The 22,786-nt window shown below is 47.8% G+C and overlaps 1 protein-coding gene across 2 annotated transcripts in view; it reads left to right on the top strand.

Moving 5' to 3' along the window:
- Positions 1 to 22,786, top strand: part of MTREX (Mtr4 exosome RNA helicase) — a 1,095,475-nt gene that overhangs the window by 582,631 nt on the left and 490,058 nt on the right. For both annotated transcript variants that reach the window (XM_069627280.1, XM_069627281.1), the window contains exon 16: positions 924 to 1,074. In XM_069627280.1, the coding sequence (XP_069483381.1) occupies positions 924 to 1,074 (151 nt within the window). The remainder of the gene's footprint in view (positions 1 to 923; positions 1,075 to 22,786) is intronic.

Here is a 22,786-nt window from a genome sequence, read left to right on the forward strand (position 1 = left end):
TGCACCAACAGTAATGGAGACACTAAAACACTTATTATCGGAATGTCCCGCCTTATTACAACAAAGATGTAAAATATTCAAACATTTGTTTGAGAGTGAGTTTCGTTTGAGTGAAGACATGTTTTGGAATATCTTGTTTAATAGTCAATCTGCCAAATTGAACATTGCAAGTGTTGTGTTCATTGAATCACTAGCCTTGTCGGATCAAAGTGACACTATTGATCTCAATTCCAAAGCGATACAATTTTAACTTGAACTTTTAAATGACACAAGTGGTCTAACATTCTGTTCCAATCTGTGGTATTACACAATGAAATGAATTGATGTGGACATTGTTGATTTGCTGCTAAATTGTATTTTTTATATTATCTAATGTTATATGTAGTTTTCTTAATTACGATTGAGTACATCAAATATTTTTGTACATTGTAATCTAATGGTTTAATGTATAATTTTATTCTTTTTTTATTTTTGAAAGGCTGTATTTTACAGGTAAATCAAAATAAAGAAAAGAAAAAAAAGTTAAGAAGGGTCATAAACAATAGGGATTATTGCTTGGAAAGCCTGCAGTTTTGTACAAATAGTAAACCGATGGATTAAAAAATCTTTTTTTGGAAAAGTTCTTGATTATTGAACATTTTGTATGTTCTTTTATTGTAAGTGAATGGCTTTACTTTGTGAAAATGTATCCTTGTTATGGCCACACTTCAATGCAGTTGCATACAGATTGAATTTGTGAAGAATGTTTCAAGCCTAGCAATGGTATCTGGATGGTTAGGCTACTGTATGGTAGTCTGGGCTTCATGACCTTTTTGGTATGAAAACATACTTGCGCACTTGTTCAGATTTCCTTGTTTGATTTCTCTGCATGAGCTATGATCTAGACATAATTCCTTATACAGTCATTTTTGTTTTGTCTTCAGGGTTCACCTGATCCATTAAACAGTGCTTTTCACCTTACTTACAACATGGTCCTAAACTTGTTAAGAGTGGAGGAGATTAACCCTGAATACATGCTGGAAAAGTCATTCTACCAGTTTCAACATTACAGAGCCATTCCTGCTGTAGTGGAACGTAAGTACTCAGCAAATCGTCCAATGTACATTTTGTTTTTGTTCTGAAGCCTGAACTTTCATTCTTACTGTTGGGAAGGCCTGCGACCCCCCCCAAGCCCCCTCTAAGGCTCTTTAAAGTAAGGCGAGATGCATTCGAGGCACTGTGATGAGCCGGGGGGACAGTGAAAGGGACGCTTTTCCTTCCAGCAGGGCCCTATGCTAATATAACCAATTCTAGTGTAATTACAAGGCGAGGGCACCATCGCTATTTTACGTGTAGAAAAGGTTTGCACTGTAAATGCAGCAGTACATGCACTAGTCCTAGATTCACGAAGCCATCAATCATGCCCAAGCTCCCATGAGGACAGTTCGCACCCTCACCTGCCACATAGTTTATTCATTGTTCTTGAAAGTGTTGCAAATGTGTCTTTGCCCAAGAGGAATGTGCCCTACAAGGCTGCGATCAGGGGCCACTGCCTTGTGTGCAGGTTATCTCACTTTGGCCAAAGCATAACCCCGGCTCATTCCCGAGTGACCATGAGTTATAGCCCATATAACTGACTAAACCCTAAGAGCCCTGAATTCCTTGACACCAGGTGCCCTTTGACCACCAACCCCAAAGTAACAAGTCTTAAAATGTTCAAAGAAGATGGACAGGGTGTATTGTTGAAGCGACAATCATGTGATTTGTATTGCAAGGTGCTGGAGGGATAAATTGTAGTTCAAAACGTCGGTGGTTACTTTGGAGTCGGATTGCGCGGAGGGAGAGAGGGAGGGAGGGAGTGAAATGTATGTGAGGTTAGTTTGCCCCAGGACCTCCCGAGTCCGTCTTAAGGCCTGCCAAGTGCACAGTATGAGTGATATAACAAGCTGAATAGCAGGAGTATAATTAATGTTTCACCTTCAAAGTAAGAAGATGAGCCCCGCAGCACCCATGTGGTGGAAGATGGACGGACTGGGCGGGGACCAATAAACTGCCATCCATATGGATAAAGGCAGCACCTGTATAGGGTCCATCCAATCAGCTGTGCGGATTTTGACTATGTTTTGCGTCATTTATGACGTCTTCCTTTATAAGATTCTGCTTGTACTACTTTTTGACAGGACTTTCTTAGCAGCAGAGTTCTTTGCTGTTGCGCTCATCTGTGCATGACATTAAACTTTTTATCCTTACAAGATCGACTTGGGCCTTTCTTCCTTAGCAGGTTGTATTCTCTCTGGGGTGAGCATTTCGGGGTGTGCCTTCACTGTGATCCAAGTTTTACTAGTTTCTTTGCGGTTATCACTTGTGTTTTTAATGTGCTGCAATTTATTTTTTAATTCCATTCTTGTTTAATACACAATGTGGTCTTCCCCATAGAAATTCAATCAGAGCTCCGATCCTTCTTGGGATTCAGATATAAACATTCTATAATATTTTCATAGAGTGCCAACTCGCCCACAGGCCTCGGAGCGTTACAAGACTATACAGACAGAGATATGCAATATTGGTAGTTACAGCTGATATGGGCAGCTGCAGTTAACCCACCTAAAATCGATCTCATCATTGCACATGTCCTGTTGCTTTAGGACAATGGTACCTGCTACATTAGAAGTGAGATGCTTTGGGGAAGGGCAGGCATGGTGGGCTGCAGGGATTGTGTAGGTAGTCTTGCCCATTCAGGAAAACAAACCTCCATCCCTTTTTTGTTCTAGTAAAAGCAGTCTTTGAGGACATGTCCATGGGAATGCTCCAAGGCACTCCAGTGTCGATTGTGGTCGCCATCTTGCAGAACTTCAGCAGTCTGCAGTCTCGGAGAGGCTGTGATGTAAAGATGAGCTCGGCAGTGTGGGGTGCCCTCGAGCCTCAGCTGCTGGTATATAGATGGTCATATAGGTATATAGGTGTCATAGATGACCATACAGAAGCCATCTCAAGACAGAACTGTTTGTGCCCTCCCCGTCTTAAATGTGAAAAAGAATAAAATAGTTTATAAGTAAATGGCATTCAAAAGATCTCTGTTGCCTCTGAGAGCGCTCTGCAAAAATTAACATTACAGTACATTTTATAGGGCAAATGATGCAACTAACATAGGATACTACGTTGGTCCCGGATTGGTCAGTCCATGCGGTACCTTAGGTGTGGGTGGCATCTTTCCCTCCGGGTTGGTTGCTTTATTGGCGGGAGGATGAACGTCGGACATCTGTGCTCCGACTGGGTGAAGGTCAGGTCGCTGCGAAGCAGGGTGGTCACTAACTAAGCTAACATAATATATTTTCCAAATGCAAGCACTAAATAACAATTGTTCATAGTCTTTCAGTAATTTATCAAGCATCTATAAAAGTCACACGTATATCTATACTATCAATTACATTGGATTATACAGGTCTTTGGTTAAGGGTTTTGACCACTATAATACACTGGTCGTAGTGTGGGTCTGTGCTCGCAAGAATCTCTGGTATGTGGTATGTTAGTGGTAGACAACAATCTACTGTAGCAGGGGTCTAATGTTAGTTGGGGATCTGTTGGATGGGCATCTTGGCGTGGTCAGTGGTCTGGCACGTGAAAGGAATAACTTACAGGGGCACAGGGTCACAATAGCAGTAAGTTTCCACTGGCGAGGGTGCGGGGGCAAGGACACGTTTGTGGAGATGAACGAGCTATGTGCTTAGCTCACATTGGTTCACATGCAGGACAGTGATCTCGGAGGAAGAGTGATGTTACATTCATTATTTGTTGCAAGTACCTCTGGCTTCAGCGTGAGAATGGAGCCGCAGAGTTTTCCAGTCAGAGTGAGAAGGATGGTGGGGGCCATGTGCCCTGCGCGTCTGGTCGTTGCGAGAAAGGGATGAGAAGGCTATTGTACTATCGCAGTGGGGCCTAGTTACCAAGATGGAGTCGAAAGGGGGTACAAAATGGATGCCCTTTGTCCTGCTCAGTGGTCCCATCTATGTGAAAGTCAACCAAAGTTGCCATCGCGTAAGGGCAAGGGGCAAACCCACTACTGGAGGCACTTGGTCCAAGTTTTGTATTAAGTAGAGGATGCGAGGGGCCTGCTGGCCCCTCGCTCCCTCACACTGTTAAGGCTATAGAGGCCTGTCCAGGAGAAGGTAATCTTCCTCCTGGATCCCTCATTTTTCTCAACTACTGGTAGGGCCAGAACAGGCTAGTTTTGGATAACCTCACTGACAACAAGCACCATAGTTAGTTTTGTGTTGGGAAGATTTGTCATTTTTATGCTTCATCCCCTTTCCTAGTGAGATTCCCCCCCCCAGCACATTTTTCTGAACGTCTGGACCCTTTATTTATATCCTGAAAGAGTGGAGCCGTTTTCCACTCATTCATTCTTATTTGTTCTGGCTTTTGGAACTCTTCTCTAGGTTTTGACTTTACTATAAAGTCTACTTTCCTCCATATCTCTTAAGACATCTGTGTTTTACTTTTGCAGCAAACAGCTCCTTAAAGGCAGGGTTTCTGGGAATCCTTTGGGGTTCTCCTTTGAGATTCTATTTATCCTTTCTAACTACAGTTCTTAAGGATAGAGGAATACTCATAAAAAGTTACACTATGAGAGATTGGTGCACACATTATGTGGCGTGCTGAAGGGATACTTAGTATCCCCCTTCGAAGGGATTGTGACCACCGACGTATTTATCTTTGATAATACGTTTCCAGCTTGCTTGCCTCGGAAATTTTTTCTGCAGAGGGCGCTGCGCGTCGACGTCCGCCGAGTCGATGTCCCTCGATGGCCACCATATTGGCGCCGACGTCACCGTGCCCATAACTAGCCACTTGCTGCGTCCGTTGCTCAGTTCCGTTTTTCCGTGCTTCGTGGGGCCTCGGAACGTCGTTGCTCAGTTCATTCAGGTTTACTATCTATTTCGACTCGAATATTCCTTATCGTTCTCGATGGCTTCTTCATCAGAACCGACGAAGCCGCGTTTCGGCTTCAAGAAATGTCGAGACTGCGGTAAAAAAATGTCAATAACGGATCCACACAGGGTCTATTTATGGTGCTTGGGGTCCGAGCACCATTGTTCGGAGTGTGAGGACTGCATGTCCATGACGGCAAAAGCCTTGAAGGAGCGAAAGGGGAAGCTCGAGAGAGGTAAGTCAGCCAAATCCTCCTCGAGGGTTTTGTCGGCTGAGTCGAGGCATTAGTCTCCTCGCCATCAAAAACATTCCCATTCTAGACCTCTAAGCAGCTCCCACCATTCGTCGAGATCTAGACACTTAAAAAAGAGACGTCGAAGGTCCCATTCCTTGTCTTCTGCGTCGCCAGAAAGAGTCTCCTGCCCCACCAAACACAGTTCTCAAGCTGAGTGGGAGGAATTCAGAAAGAAAATGTTAAGCGTCTTCGAGAACGCAGCCTCGACCCCGTCGAAGACAGCTGAGGGTGATACCCCGGGTGAAAAACCCAAAAAATCAAAATGCCGCGAGTCGCAGCACCCGGCTAAACATTCCACCCGAGAGCGCCATGAGCCATGGGGTAAGAAGGCAGAGTCTTCGCCGTCGTCGAGGATTCCTTCGCCTTTGTCGAAGATTCCTTCGACGCACGGATCAGCGCCATCAACGCCGTTGTCGAAGGGTTCCTCGACGCATCGGTCGATCGACTTGACGCCATTGTCGACGAAAGAGAGGACCACGGCCACCCCACAGCCATCGGTGATTTCAAGGGCCTCCGGCACGACAGCCAGACCGTTGTCGATGCCCTTGAGTAGGATCCCGATCCTCTCAAGTTCTTCGAGACCCCTTCCAGTTTTTTCGGCACCTTCGAAGCCTGTTACATCGGCGTCAACGACATCGACATTTTCTCGTCCAATAACGACGAGTTTGGCTCCTTCGGCCCTAGAAATGGGTTTTACTCCATTTCATAGGTCATAATACCCTGGTCTGTCTTCAATTTATGAAGAAGGGGAAGATTCTGACCAGGAAACATTTGGATTACAGAGAACCACACTGCCTACTGCAGAGGATTTCACCTCTGAGGAAAGAAGGCTGAAGGAGCTACAGGAGTCACTTCATGAGGCAAGTGGGCTGGACACTTCCCCAGAAGTGGAATTTGTAAATCCAGACCCAGGTGAACATGCCGAAACACCATATAGAACCCTGATGGCAAGAATAGAGTTTATGGGTTGGTCTGCGCCGTCACCTGTTTTCCAACAGGATGATCTAACAAATATATTGGACAAAGGCCCACAGGAGGACCCGGTGGTCCCCTTCCATGCAGCCCTACAAAGGAAAATTGCATCTAATTGGGAAACTCCCGAAGTTATCCCTGCAGTCAATAAAAGATTGTCAACAAAGTATAGGGTAGCGGCTGCTGACCTTGAATACCTGTCAAAGCACCCGACCCCATAGAGCCTGGTGGTTCAAGCGGCAACTTCATCCAGCAGTAGAACTGCTTACCCTACTGTCCCACAGGATAGGGATGACAAGAGGTACGACTCTATGGCAAAGAAAGTCTTCTCTGCCTGTAGTATGGCGTTGAAGTCCATCAACGCCACCTGTACGCTCGCCAGGTTCAGTCACACACTATGGGAGTGTTCTTCAACAGCGGCTGACTGCATACCCGAAGGAGAGGAAAAGGAAGCCTTCCTTAACATTATTAAAGATGGCAAAGATGCCATGTGCTAATCACTTCAAACGGTCATTGATTCCGCTGACAGTATCAGCAGGGCCATGGCGGCAAGTACAACAATCCACAGGCATGCGTGGTTGCGGAAGTCGGGCTTTGCCTCTGATGTACAGGCCAGACTTTTGAATATGCCCTTTGACGGCTCTTCATTATTTGGGTAAAAGGCTGATGACAGTCTGGAAAAGTTAGACTTCTAAAGCAGCAGCAAAATCCTTAGGAGCTGCTATCCGCCAAACTCCTTTTGGCCCTCAGGAACCTCTGGGAGAGGAAAGGCCTTTCGCTATTCCGCATTCGGGAAAGGCAGAGGACAGCCGGCTCAGAGGCCAAAGGAGATCCACCCGAGGTGGACGGTTCAAAAGTACTAAGACGGCAGCAGCAGGTGCCTCTTTACCCTTGGCATCTGCATCAGCCGCCCCCAAACCACTCTGAGGTCTCTCCACACAATACACCTGTAGGGGGCATGTTAACTCACCATCTGACGGAATGGCAGGCTATAACGTCAGATGCTTGGGCATTGGAGACAGTTGCCCAAGGTTACTGCCTACCCTTTCTACACATCCCTCAGTCATCCACCGGGGAGCAGCTCCCTAAAAGTTCCAGATCCGCTCCTCTTGCAGGAAATTATGGACCTGCTAGAGAAAGGTGCCATAGAACCGGTACCTGTAGCGGACTGGAACAAGGGCTGGTACTCCCCCCTACTTTCTCATACCAAAGAAGGACAGAGGACCGAGACCGATCCTGGACTTGCGAGAATTGAATAAGTTCCTCAGGAAGGACAAGTTCAAGATGGTAACACTCTCTCAGATCCTTCAGGCCCTCCAACTCCAGGACTGGCTGGTATCTCTGGACCTTCAGGACGCTTATTTCCATGTGCCAATCCATCTCAAACACAGGAAATACCTGAGGTTCGCAATTGGCGACTCATCAATTTTGAATTCTGCCATTTGGGCTGACCTCCACCCCGAGGGTCTTCACCAAGCTGATGTCGGTAGTGGCGGCGAGTCTAAGGAGGGAAGGGATCCACGTCTACCCCTACCTGGACGATTGGCTGATCAGGGCTGTATCTTCGGAACAGGCCAAGACCCAGCTAGATTATGTCTGCCTCTTCCTTCATAGACTGGGCTTCTCCCTCAATTTAAAGAAGTCACACATGATACCATCACAGAGACTCCAGTTCATTGGAGCGGTCCTGGACACTTCCCTAGGAAAAGCATCGCCTCCAGAGGTGAGTGCTCAAGATATTCTACAGATGGTCACCAAGTTTCAAAATGCCCAACGTCTCCCATCCTTCGACTTTTTGAGGTTGCTAGGCCTCATGGCATCCTGCATCTTCCTTGTGCCAGAGGCCCGCCTGAGAATGAGATCTCTTCAGTGGGCACTGAGAAGTCAGTGGTCACAATTCTCAGGGAGAATGACAGATCTCCTCCGGATTCCGGACAAGGTAGCCCGCGACCTTCAATGGTGGGCCTATCCAGAGAATATCTTGAAAGGAGAGCTGTTTTGGCAACCATGGCCGGAAATAACAGTAGTCACAGACGCCTCGCTCACAGGGTGGGGAGCCCATGCCAACGACTTGACCATCAGCGGTCGTTGGTCTCCATCGGAGTCCAGACTACACATCAACCTATTAGAGCTGAGAGTGATCAGACTAGCGCTGAAAGCTTTCCTGCCATCAGTACATGGGAGAAATGTCCTGCTAATGATGGACAACACAGTGGCCATGCACTAGCTCAACAAAAGAGGAGGCGTAGGATCACTGCCACTGTGCAGAGAGGCAATGCAGCTCTGGTTTTGGGCAATTCGGGAAGGAATCTCTCTATCGGCTGTCCACCTAGCCGGAGAGAAGAATTTGACAGCGGACGCTCTGAGCAGGCAGAGCAGTCTCCCACGAGTGGGAGCTAGCTCAGGAAGTCCTTCAAGAGATCATCGCCCTTTGGGGAACCCCTCAGGTGGATCTGTTCGCCACAAGCACCAACAGGAAGTGCGATCTGTTCTGTTCAAGGGAATTTCCCCCGAGAGGAGCTCTAGGAGACGCGTTCGTAGTGGACTGGGAGTTTCCACTCCTTTACGCATTCCCACCAGTCCCTGTTATGCCTCAAATGATCAGGAGGTTGAGAAGATTCCGGAAAACCATGATCCTAATTGCCCCGGATTGGGCCAGGAGAACGTGGTACCCGGACCTTCTAGATATTTCCATCTGCCCTTCAATCCGTCTTCCACTCAAAGAGAATCTTCTCTCGCAGAAGGGAGGTCAGGTTCTCCATCCAGACACCAGAACCCTCAACCTTCACGCTTGGCTTCTGAAAGGTTGAGGTACAGGATTGGGATCTCCCTGATGACGCCATGGAGGTGTTGCTTTCGGCCAGAAGACCAGCAACAAAGTCTTTATACCACTGCCGTTGGAACAAGTTTTGCAGCTGGTGTAGGGAAGAGAATATCGACCCTTTTTCATGTGGTACACCAACGGTGTTATCGTTTCTACTCTACTTGGCAAACTCGGGCCTTCAAGTTGACACTATAAAAGGCTATCTCGCAGCACTTTCTATCTTCAAGCGCATTGCGGAGGAACCATCGTATTTCAAAATTCCTCTAGTGGTACAATTTCTCAAGGGTCTAACTAATGTTTACCCTCCAAAACCATTCCAGGTTCCATTATGGGACTTAAATTTAGTCTTAAACTTCTTAATGGGCACTCCATTCAAACCTCTTCACTCTTGAGCATTGAGATTTCTCACGCTTAAAACTGTCCTATTGGTAGCACTAACATCTGCTAGGAGGGTGAGTGAGCTACAAGCTCCCTCCTGTAAATCCCCACATACAATCTTCCACAAGGACAAGGTTGTCCTACAGGTGAAGCCTAATTTCCTCCCAAAGGTGCTTTCTGAATTCCATATTACTCAGAAACTTAGCTTGCCTTCGTTCTACCCTCCTCCCCATCCGGGGAAAGAGGAGGAAAGGCTACACAGGCTGGACCCTAGGCGAGCTCTCAGCTTTTACATCAGCAGAATGGCTAGGATCAGGCAAGCAGACCAACTGTTTGTAGGATACTCAGGTCACAAGTTGGGACTACCCATAACAAAACAAACCATCTCCAGGTGGATTATTCTGGCCATCCTGGAATGTTATAGACTAGCAGGGAAAGAGCCACCCCAAAATCTCAGGGCTCATTCAACCAGGGGGTATTGCAGCCTCTTCCCCTCTCCAGAGAGGGGTACCGGTCCGGGACATATGTGCGGCTGCCACATGGTCGTCCGCACATGCATTCACAAAATTTTACAATCTGGATTCCTCCACTGCTCAAGAGACCAGATTTGGCAAGGCCGTATTACATTCGGTCCAAAGGGATACATAACACCATCACTCCCTCCTCCAATTAGATACCACTGCTATGGGAGTGTATCAAAAATAAGGAATACGTCGGACACAATCCCTTCGAAGAACAAGTTACTTCTTACCTGGTAACGTTTTTTTTTTTTTTTTAGAGTTTTATTTTTCAATACAACCAACAATACAAACCAAACACGCAGTGCAATCCACAATAATTACATTAACATCAATCGGTTTTTATTCACTGCCCCACTGTTCCCACCCCCCCTTCACGAGCCTGTTTGTCCTTCACACTCAGTATCTGCTACGCACGGCAGGGCGTCATTTCATCAGATTCCTCTGGAGCTAACATTGTTCCAAATGGTCCAGATATCAATACTTTCCATGCCATTAGGGTACCCACTTCTTCCCGAAACATGCTACTTGCCTCCTGCCATACCACCGTTTCAGCCTCCGACCATTTCTGTAATTCTTTCCACCACACCTCCACCCGTGGCTTATGACACTTTTTCCAACCCATAGCTATCCTTCGCTTTGCAAGCACATACGCCAAGTCTTTCAGTTTCCCGACATGCTTCAGTTTTCGTGGCCTAGGATACCCCCCCAACAGGCAGGCCCAGGCCGTGTCTACGGCAAGCGTGACCCCTTTCTCTGCTAGCTTTTGTGCGACTTCTCTGCAGAAACACTCGATCACTGGACATGACCAAAACATGTGCGTCATATCAGCGTTCTCATCACATTTAGGGCACGCCTGTCTCCCAGCATTTCTAAATTTAGATATCCTCAGCGGGGTCATATACGCTCTATGCATTATGTATAGCTGTATTTGCTGCAATCTGGCATTCCTAGATACTTTCTTATGGTATCCTAGCGCCCGCTCCCATAACCCATCCTCCATTTGGGCTCCCACCTCTGTTTCCCAATCCAATCTCAAATGTGTCAATTCCTTTCCAACTTTAGCCATTACCATCTCATACAATCTTGAGATCTCATGCCCCCCTTCGGCTGTGTCATATATTATCCCCATAATGGCGTCCGGTTCCTCTGCCAATACTGTCTCAGGCCACGTTATTCGAATCTTCCGCACCAACCTGTGATACGTAACATACTGGCCCCCATGTAGTCCCGCCTCCTCTCCAAGTCCTTCAAACTCCCTGATGGTCCCTTCCTGCCATATATCTCCCAACGTTACTAGCCCAACCGACTCCCAATAGATTCTGATGATCACCCTCAGTTGCTCATCTCTTCCCACCAAAGCGACCAGAGGTACTTGCGGGGAGCACGGGAGCGGGTCCCCCATCATTATACATGCTTGTCGCCACATTTTCCACCCAAGCCTCATCATCCTCGGGCACTCCTTTATGTCTGACTCAGGCAACCAGATAATTTATTTCAGGTAAAACGGGGCACAGTTCTGCCCAAGCAATCTAAATTCAGGGGTCACTTCATCGGAGGGCCATTTGGCCACAAACTGTAATTGACTCGCTATATAATAGGCCTCAAAATTCGGTAGCTTGACACCCCCTTTTTCGTGAAAGTTCTGCAACTTCCAGAGTGCTACTCTATTCCGGGTACCATGCCACAGAAAGTCTCTACACATACCGTTTAGTTGGACAAAAAACCTCTTATATGTGGGATATTGCTAAAAGAATGTAGGGTTCTAGGTAGAACCACCATCTTAAGCATCGCTCGCCGCCCCATCATCGCTAAGGGCAATTTCTCCCAAAACCTCATACATTTGTGGATTTTCTCAACGGCCATCTCAGTATTACGCCTATATTCTTCCTCCGCCGTATGGTACACATCTATTCCAAGGTAACGGAAGGAGTCCACAGCACCTGCAACACCGGCAACCTTTCTACAGGGATTCCCTTGTAACTGCCCAGCGGGAAAATGCTAGATTTTTGGGGATTCACCGCTATACCAGACAACCTTGCATACCTTTCCATCACCTCCAGAATATACTGAAGGTTTTCTTCTGGGTACCTCAAGCATAGTAACAAATCATCCGCATATAGGGATATTAGGTGCCGTTCCTCCCCCCCCCCCAACCTCAATACCTATCATCGTATTGCTGCCGCAGATATAGTGCCAGGGGCTCCAGGGCCAGAATGTACAACATCGGGGACCAGGGGAACCCTTGTCTAGTGCCTCTGCTAAGTTGCCATCTCTCAGATATCACTGTTCCCGTTCGCTCCCTGGCTTGCGGCGCACTATACAGCATCTCCGCCCACCTGATGTACCCCGGCCCCATTCCATACTCTCCCAAAGCCACCAGCAGCCACGACCATCTAACCGAGTCGAACGCTTTTACTGCGTCCAAAGACACAATTTGGTCCGGGTGTACCAAATTGCTAATTACTTTCCGCAGTTTATTCGCCAGAACAGCCGTTAATAGCTTGCTGTCCTGGTTCAGCATCGACAACGGCCTATACGATCCGCAGCTATGCCCAGGTTTATTAGGTTTAAGGAGCGGTATTATGATTGCTTCTCTGAGCGACTCCGGCAGCCATCCCACTTGAAACGCCTCATTGAGCATTTCCAGCATTGGGGGGAGCACTTCCACCCCATATGCTTTATAAAATTCATTAGGCAAGCCATCTGCTCCCGGGGTCTTATTAGTAGGTAGCTGCCTAACAACCTCCTCCAAAGTGATTGGTGCATCTAATTCTTCTCTTTCCTCTGCGCTTATCTTTGGCAATCCCATATCTTGCAGAGTTTCCAGCATCTCACCCCGAATGCCTCCTCCTCTGTCCTTATATATTTCTCTGTAATAATCCGCAAATTCCCTGTTGACTCCCTCTTGGGTGTCTGCCACCTCCCCATCCACTCTGGTTATTGTCCTAATCGGGGGCCTAGGGGTTTCACTCTTGTATAGCCACGCCAAGAGACGGCCCGTTTTATCTCCACCCGCATGTTGTCTCAACGTACTTTTTGTAATTAAGGTTGCAGAGCCTTTACCAGTATTCCATGCACTGCTGCTGTAGTTTAAGCACTAGCTCGGTATCTATGCTACCACTTTTTAGTTCTTTCTAATTCCTCTTCTTCCCTCTGTAAATCAGCCAGAACCCCATCCTGCAGGCCTTTCGATTTGGCAATGGCCACACCCCGCATCACCACCTTGAAGGCCTCCCACAGTATCCCCGCCGAGTCAACACTGCCTGTGTTCACCTCAAAATAGTTAATGATCTCATCTCTCATATCCTCCCGAAAGACCAGATCTTTAAGCGCCTCCGCATGGAGGCGCCATGTCGGAATCCTTGCCCTAGGGCGGCAGTATTGCCACCCCAGAACCAAGGGCGAGTGATCCGACAGGACCCTCGCTTTATATTCTGTGAACGATCTCCATCAATACATCTGGTGTGGCAAAGACATAGTCAAGTCTAGTGTGCAGCTGTTGTGGGGCCGAGTAATGTGAGTATTGCCTCTCATTATGATGCTTTATTCTCCACACATCTACCAATCCGAAGTCGTCTAGCAACGACTATAATGCCCTAGCTGCTGGTGCAGGCTTGACCACCTTGTCATCCGACCTGTCTACTTCAGGGTTTAACACACAATTGAAATCCCATCCCCAGATCACCGCGCTACCCATGCACAATCTCAGGTTGGTGCACATAGTCCTGAAGTACTCCGCTGTGTTTTGCATAAGGGGCGTATGTGTTTACAATGCCACCTCTTTATTCTCTACCAACCCTCTCACTATGACCAAACGCCCCTCAGTTTCTACTGTTTCTTGTATTATTTGGAACGGGACGTGCGGCGCCACCCAGACCAGCACACCCCTCGCATAGGCCGAGTAAGAAGACCCCACTACAGTACCTTTCCATTTTCTCCTCACCAGCTCCAATTTTACCGGTGTCAAATGCGTCTCTTGTAACAATGCAATATCTATCTTTTGTCTCCTCAAATACAGCATGACCTTATTCCTTTTTAGATAACTATTGAGTCCCCTGACATTCCACGTCACTATTCTAAGATCCTCCATGGCTCGTCAGTACCCATCTCCCGCCCTCTCAGCAATCCCCATCCGCCTGCGCCATACAGATACAATTCCAAGGCTATTCCCCGTGGGGTCGTGTTTAAACTCAAACTCCCCAGAACTAAATACACAAACTCCCCCCCCCTTTCCTCTATCTTCCCCCCCACCCATCCCTTCCCCAACAACTCCCTCCCCAACTGTTGCCCAGCTCCATCCCTTGATCACAGGAACCCCCACATCTAGCCATGTCTAGTACGCTCAGAGCTCAGTAGGGTGAAGTCGCGCTAATGGCCACTTAACTATTAGTCCTGAATGGGGGTGTGAGGACTAGTCCCGCAAGGCTCCTTAAGAAGCAACAGTCAAAGTGCACACAATACATTATCTATCCTACTCTAGTCCTGTCCACGAACAGACCACATCAATGACTATAATCAAGTCCCATAGTCTTAAACCGCACCATCTCCCAGTGCTCACATTACTCTTTACTTATCTCGTCCGCCTCCTTCCTCCGTCTGGATGTCAGGCTCCTGGGGGCAACCCTGCGTATCAAGCCAACCCATGGCGTCCTCCGGAGTGTCGAAAAATAAAGTTCTATTTTTGTGAAAAACCTTCAATTTCGCCGGGTAAAGCAGCATGTATTTCTGGCCCACCTCCCTCAGTCTCCTCTTAACAGCCCCGAAGTTCATTCGGCTCCGCTGCACCATCAGGGTTTAGTCTGGGTAGGCTGTTATGTTTGCCTCCCCACGCTTGATTGTTCCACCTGTGTGAAAGTGTTCCAGAATCCTTTCCCGATAGTTTAGGATCTTGGCGATAACTGACCTAGGCGGATTGCCTGGCAGCGGCCTCCTCGTCAGAGCCCTGTATGCTTGTTCCACAGCAAATCCTTGAGACTGAACACCTCCGGTTATCTCCTGTAGCAACATGTTTTCGACAAACTCCGTGGGGTTGTGACCCTCCGTTTCCTCCGGTATACCCACAATGCGGATGTTCCTTCGGGCGCGTCCTTCCGCTTCCTCCGCTCTACTCTCTGGGTTGCCCACTCTCTGCACCAGGGCATGCAGTTCTGACTTGTGTGAGGTGCAGTGCGCTGTGTTCAAACTCCCTTCTTTCTCCAGGCTCTCTGTGCGCTCCGACAGGGACCTTGCATCCTGTCGGAGTAGATTCACCTCCTCCTGTACTTCACCGACCTTAAGGTCCAACACAGCTTTCAATTCAGCCACAACAATTTCGAGCTTAGCCTCCCAGGCCGCTTTCAAGTCTGCCTTCAAGTCCGCAATTGCAGCCAGAACCTCTTGATTTGTACCTGCGGCGGCCATGCCACCTGCAGGGGGCTTGTCTTTGCTCCTGACACTGTCCGGGCCCGCCGGTGTTCTGGCAAATTCGTCTATCGTAGGTTGCTTCACTTTTTGTCTTGGAGGCTTGTTAGCCATGTCGCAGCAGCCGTATGTATCTGGCACTCAGGTCGTGCACTGCCTGCAGCAGACGCTCCCACGACCGTAGGTCTGTTCCAAAGGCTATTACACCACCTCTTTAATGCAAGCGTTCCAGGATTATGTCCGGATCGGCGGGAGCCATGGAGATTCACAACTTATCCCATGGCTAGCTAGCCACGCCAAAGCTTGTCTCTGGTTGCCTTTGTTCTCATTTGGGCCCACCTGAGTTGGCTGCGGGGTGTTGTCTTCTCCCGGTATTGGAGTACCGCACCTGGGGCTTGGTTGCTGCTGCACCTTGTGTGTTCTGTACTATTTGCCTCTCACAGCGGCTTCTAATCTTATCCGGGGCCTCCACTGCGCACTTATTTGTTCTCAGCGCCTTCTCCCAGCCGTGCACCTTCCAGTGCCCGCCTTCACTATTTGTTCAGGGTGCACTGTGGCGTACGTGCACCAGTTATTCCAGCTTGTGTAGACTGGGGACAGTGGTCATGTGTTCATATGACCTGCGTGTCCGTGTGCACCAGGTCAGCTCCCAGGTTGCCCTAAACTGTCTTCAGGCCTGATGCCCGCCCTATCACACTGCAGTTGTAAACCTCTGCGCATTTGTGTGCGTGCGTGGTTTCTTAGTTTATATTTAGTCGCAGGCCGCCATCATAACGGAGCCTTTCGTTTGTTCTTAGAGCTCCGTGTGCCCACGCCTTCCACAGTGATCCAGCTTCTTCTCAAGCATGCCCCCAACGTTTCACACGCCTGTGCTTGTTTTATAGTTACGATTGTGCATTACAAGTGCACTTTCCCGCACAGGAGCATTGCAGATTGGCAGGAGCGCCACAGACATGTCTCACTCCATGGCTCCTTGGTCACGCCCCCCGACACTGATGTTCATTTATCCCTTTTAAATATCTACCGTTTGTTCTCATTACTTTCCTTCTTGTGGGAGGCCCCCCTCCTTTGTTGTGTGCACCTCCCAGCTCCGTGTCTGCTTTGGAGTGCAGGCGTCCTGGTCTTCGTGATCCGCCTATCCCGGTCCTCTTGTCTAATATTCAGGACCTGCTTCACGTGTTGCCGGGCCTCGCTTTTGTTGCTATTTCTCGAGCGCCTGCTGGCAACAATGTGTCCTTTCTGGAGTCTCGTAACAGCTGACGACGGCTGCCGTATAATCAGGCTATTTACCGATCAGCCCCGTTCACGTGCATGTCTGCTCCCAGTTGCCGTGTGCAACCTTGTCTCAGCGGTGTTTGGGCTGCGGGGTCCGACCATATGTGCCAATGTTCGTTCGCCCACCCGCCCCCCAGGCTCCCCGCTCGCTCCCACTCGCAGTATTCTTTGTTGTGAGCGTTTACTGTAGCGAGGTCGGTGCATGTGCACTGCGGCGTGCAGACCCCATCCAGCACTGCTCGCGCTCAGCATCTGCTTGTTTCAGGTCGCATGGTCGAATGTCCTTGCCGGGTCCTTTGTTCTATTCCGCCATTTTGGATTGCTGCGTATCTTGGGCTACCACAATTGTCGCAGTGTCTAGGTCTTGATGCTGGTTCATCCGACGGGCTTCAGACTTCGTTTAGTAACAGTGAGGACCTTCATGTGCATTTTCCTGCATTTTCAGCTGTTATAGGAACCTGCATGTGTGCTTAATCTGCGGATCATTTCAGGATCGATGGAGCTCCTCCGGGAAACACGTCTCCTCACATGGCCTGATAGCCACGCCCCCGTTACCTGGTAACGTTCTTTCGACGGGATGTTCCTCCGACGTATTCCTTATCGCCCCTCCCATCCATCCCCGCAGTGATAACTTCCCTTGTGGTTGCAGCTTTTGCTCCTTCAAGGTTACTAACCGATTCAGGCATGCCTTTTCTTATGCTACAAAACGGAACTGAGCAACGGATGCAGCGTGTGGCTATTTATGGGCATGGTGACGTCGGCGCCGATACGGTGGCCGTCGAGGGACATCGACTCGGCAGACATCGACGCGCAGCGCCCTCTGCAGAAAAAATTTCTGAGGCCAGCAAGCTGGAAACCTATTATCAAAGATAAGGAATACGTCGGAGGAACATCCCGTCGAAAGAACGTTACCAGGTAAGAAGTAACTTGTTCTTCTCTCTGCTCTTGTGACATTTTAGTCGGACAACCCTTTAGCTCGTGGCAGTGGACATGTTCAACCAACTTCTGTTATTTTTTACTGCAGACTGTTTTCAGTGCCAGTTGTGCACAATTGGGTCACCTTTGATCGAACATGGTGGCTCCTTTCTTTTTTTGACCATTTATAGCATGGTTGTCAATTGTAAACCCTTCTACCATTCTGGGATGGGGAGGTCTGAGTGCGTTTTACCTTGGGTGGGAACCCTTTGTGGTCCCCACCTTGGCTCCAATGTGTTGAGGTTAGAAATTAAAAATCCAGTTAAAAGATCTTTATCTCCAAGGTAGAAGGGAATTAACACATTTCTGAGAATTCTCCCTAACACCAGGCTTTTGTGGGGGTGGGGGGGGGGGGGGAAGTCCTTTATGAAGTTTGCCCAGAGACCCATCATTTGTCCTTGGCTGAAGGAAACTGATTGCATTTTCTAACCTCGGCCTTTATTCTTTGACATACTGTGTGTTTTACATGGATTTCTTCTTTCTTTTCACACAGCATTGTTTTTCTGCTGATGACAGCTGAAAGTAAGAGGGCGGTTTCTTCCAGTCATTAATGAAATACACTTTTAATTATCTGCTGTTTGTTTTTATGCAGAAAAGTGGGTCTGAATTGTCACGGTGCACCACCTTTTGATGGGTGACGGTTTCAGTGAAAAATGCTGCATTCATGTCTCAGCCAGCAATGTGATGTGCTTTTCCAATCTGCATTTGGATTACATTTTTGTTTTGGCATTCTCTGGATTTCAACTGCAGAAAGTCACCCACCTAGTCTGCTTAAGTGGACCCCTTTTCAGCGTGCTGGTTTCTGAAGTTTTTACCAGTGCCGGTATTCCTCGTCTCTAGAGCTGCGCCCTGGTTGGTCGACGATATCAAAGGTTACCTCGACGATATCAAAGGTTACCTCGACGATATCAAAGGTTACCTCGACGATATCGAAGGTGATGACTACAACATTGACGCTTTTGTCAACGTCTTCATTCACTCAATTTCCAAAATCGACACCTTTGTCGAAGTCTGGGCCACCTGAAAAGATCTTTCCTCCAGAAAATTGACATGATTTCTTTAGTACCATGTCCTCCATATGTGAAGGAGATTCATCAGCAGAAGACGTTTCACCCCCTGGTGTGAAATCTGGTACAAAACAAGTCCTTGAGGAGTTAATTGACCCTCAAGCTAAGATGCAAGACTTATGAGTACTTGCAGTTAGCAAGTGGTCTGGATACATCTCCAGGATATGAATTTGAAAAGCCTGATCTGGCAGAGCATGCTGATGCGGGATATAGAAAATTGATGAACAGGGTAACTGAATTCATGGGATAGAATAGAAATTCACCTATCGGGAGGATATGACTGTCCCCCTTTCAATAGGGCCTCAGCAAGACCCCATACTTTTCATGTAGCCTTACAAAGGAGGGTTAACACTGCATGGGAAAATCCTGAATCTATTCCGGTAGTAAATAGTCAAACTATAGACCCTGTTCCTCAGATCCCGAATACTTGAGTAAAAACCCATCACCTGAAAGTCTTGTAGTTCAGGCCGCTACTTATACTAGAAATGCTGCATACCCTACAATCCCTCCAGATAGGGATGATTTTTACGTCTGGGAGCATGGCTTTAAAATCCACAAATGTTACTTGCACCCTTGCAAGATTTACATATACATTGTGGGTCTCTATGGCAGCAGCAGCTGAACACATCCCTGAAGGTGAGGAACGTGAAGGGTTCCTGTGGAAAGGAGGCTTCGGGGGAATGACTTCAATCCGGTTTGGACACAGTCGACAGTATCAGTAGGTCCATGGCGTCTAGTACGGTGCAACACAGATTTGCGTGGCTAAGGAAGTCAGGTTTTGCACCAGATGTACAATCCAGGCTTCTCCGTATGCCATTTGAAGGTCGAGGTTGTTTGGCAGCATGGCGGATGAAAGTTTGGAGAAGCTGTAGACCTCCAATGCGGCGGCAAAATCACTCGGTGCCGCTATACGACAACCTCAACAACGCCCCTACACACGCTCATCTTCCTGGAGGGGTCGTCCCTTTCGATTTTTTTCTTCATTTGGAAAAGGAAGGGGACAGGCCAGTCAAAGAGGGCAAAGGAAATGTCCTTGGGTGCGAGGAAAAGGAACTAGATCTGCCCCAGCAATGGCAACTGTCCCTTCAGCCGGTGCTGCAGCTGCTGCAAAACCACTCTGAGGTTTTGACCCACAAGACCCCGGTGGGAGGCAGGATCTCGCAGCATCTGGAAGAATGGTGGGGCATTTCTTCAGATGCTTGGGCACTGGAAACTGTATCCCAAGGTTACTGCCTTCCGGTTCAAAAGAAACCTCAATCACCCGCCGGGATACAACTGTCAAACATCCAGACCTGCTCCTGTTGCAGGAAGTCTCAATCCTGCTACAGAAAGGTGCAATAGAACATGTATCTGTAGCGGAGAGCAACAAGGGTTGGTATTCCCGATATTTCCTCATACCAAAGAAGGACGGAGGATTGAGACCCATCTTGGACCTGAGAAGCTTGGACACGTTCCTCAGGAAAGACAAGTTCAAGATGGTCACACTTTCTCAGATCCTTCAGGCTCTCCAACTCCAAGACTGGTTGGTATCATTGGACCTTCAGGATGCTTACTTTCATGTGCCAATCCATCTCAAACACAGAGTACATGAGGTTCACGATTGGCAATTCTCACTATCAGTTTGGAGTTCTGCCTTTCGGGTTGACCTCCGCCCGAGAGTTTTCACCAAGTTGATGGTGGTGGTAGCAGCGAATCTCAGGAGAGGGGATTCACGTCTGCCCCTACCTGCACGATTGGATGATCGGGGCAAGTTCTACAGAACAAGCCCAGGAACATCTGTCCAAGACCTGCCACTTCCTTCACAAACTAGGCTTTTTTCAGCATTAAAAAAGTCAAACATGATACCATCACAAACTCCTGTTTATTGGACCAGTCCTGGATACTTGTTTGGGCAAAGCCCCGCCTCCCGAAGAGATTCTAAAATTCCAGAATGCCCAGTATCTACCAGCCTTCGATTTTCTCAGGTTGCTCGGTCTTATGGCATCCTGCATCTTTCTGGTGCCAGATGCCAGATTGAGGATGAGATTACTTCAATGAGCCCTCAGGACTCTATGGTCCAAATTTTCAGGGGAAATGTTTGATCTTTTGCAAGTTCCAACCAGAGTAGCACAGGATCTGCAATGGTGGGCTTTCAGGCAACATATCCTCAGGGGAGAATCCTTTTGGCAACCATGGCTGGAGATAACCATAGTAACGGAGGGCTCACTCGGAGGTGGGGAGCTCAAACCGAGTTGTCAATCAGCGGTCGTTGGTCTCCATCGGAGTCCAAACTACACATCAACCTATTGGAGCTGAGGGCAATCAAACTAGCACTGAAAGCCTTCCTGCCCTCTGTATAAGGAAAGAATGTCCTGATAATGACGGACAACATGGTGGCCATGTACTACTTCAACAAGAGGGTATTAGTAGGGTCAATACGACTGTTCAGAGAAGCAAAGCAGCTCTGGTTTTTGGCAATACAAGAAGGGATCTCTCTGTCGGCAGTTCATCTAGCCGGAGAGCAAAACACAGCGGCAGATGCTCTGAGCAGGCAGAGCAGTCTCCCACGAGTGGGAACTAGCTCAGGAAGTCCTTCAGAAGATCTTCGGCCTTTGGTGGAATGCTGCAAGTGGATCTGTTCGTGACCAGTGTCAACAGGAAGTGTGAACTGTACTGCTCAAGGGAATTTCCTCTGAGAGGAGCTCTAGGGGACGCGTTTGTAGTGGACTGAGAATTTCCACTCCTCTATGCATTTCCTCCAGTCCCTGTGATCCCTCAAGTAATCGGAAGGTTGAGAAAGTTCAGGAAAACCATGATCCTAATTAGCCCAGATTAGGCCAGGAGAACGTGGTGTCGTACCCTCTGGACATGTCCATCTGCCCTCCAATAAGTCTTCCAAAAAGAGAGGATCTTCTCTCGCAAGAGGAAGGTCATGTTCTCCATCCAGACGTCAAAACACTCAACCTTCACGCATGGCTTCTGAGAGGCCGAGATGCAAGGATTGGCACTTCCAGATGGCGTCGTGGAGATCTTGCTTTCGGCCAGAAGGCCAGCAATTAAATCTCTATACCAGTGTCATTGGAACAAGTTCATTAACTGGTGCAGAGATAAGAATGTGCACCCGCTTCAGTGTAATATTCCCACAATATTATCTTTTCTCTTCTATTTGGCTAATCTGGTGCTCCAGGTTGGCACGATAAAGGGTTATTTAGCAGCACTATCTATTTTCAAGCGCTCAGAGGCAGAATCTTACTTCAAGATACCTTTTTGATAACTAAATTCTTAAAAGGTCTAAATAATGGGTTTCCTCCAATACCTTTTCAAGTACCTGTGTGGGACTTAAACTTCATACTAAAGTTCCTCACATGCATTCCATTTGAGCCTTTACACTCTTGTCGGTTAAAGCTCCTTTAAAAATACTTCTTGTGGCAATTACTTCTGCCCGCAGGCTAAGTGAGTTGCAGGCACTTTCTAACACGCCTCCTCACACAGTCTTTTATAAAGATAAAGTTGTCCTTGGGGTAAAACCCTCGTTTTTGCCCAAAATTGTCTCAGATTTTCCTGTCACAAAAAATAACACTGCTTTCTTTTTACCCTCCTCCTCACACAAGTAACGAAGCGGAAAGGCTACATAGATTAGACCCTAGAAGGACTCTCAGCTTCTATATTTCAAGATTGCATCAGTGAACTACTTTCTGTGGGATACACTGCCCGCAAATTTGGACTGGCAGTGACTAAAACTTTATCTAGACGGATAATTTTGGCTATAACTGAATGAATGTTATAGATTGGCTGGGAAAGATCCTCCTGAGGGCTCATTCAACCAGGGGCATGGCGACTTCAACAGCACTTCAAAGGAGTGTCCCAGTGCAAGATATTTGTGCAGCAGCCACATGGTCATCCATGCACACTTGTTTTATAAAACATTATACTCTAGATTTGACTTCTTCACAAGGAGGTCTTTTTGCTAAATCAGTACTTCATTCTGTACATGACTAATATTTCTGTACTCCCACCTCCGATACAAAACTGCTTTGGGAGTCTAAGATGAGGAATACGTGGGAGGACACAATCCATTCGAAGAACAAGTTACTTACCAACTGTAACGTTCTTTCGATTGATGTTCCTCCCATGTATTCCTCATCGACCCTCCCAGCCTACCCCACAGTAGACTTTACGTGGTTTACACTCA

This window comes from Ambystoma mexicanum, chromosome 6p (genome assembly GCF_040938575.1).
Source record: "Ambystoma mexicanum isolate Mex_15411 chromosome 6p, UKY_AmexF1_1, whole genome shotgun sequence".
Classification (NCBI taxonomy): Eukaryota; Metazoa; Chordata; class Amphibia; order Caudata; family Ambystomatidae; genus Ambystoma; species Ambystoma mexicanum.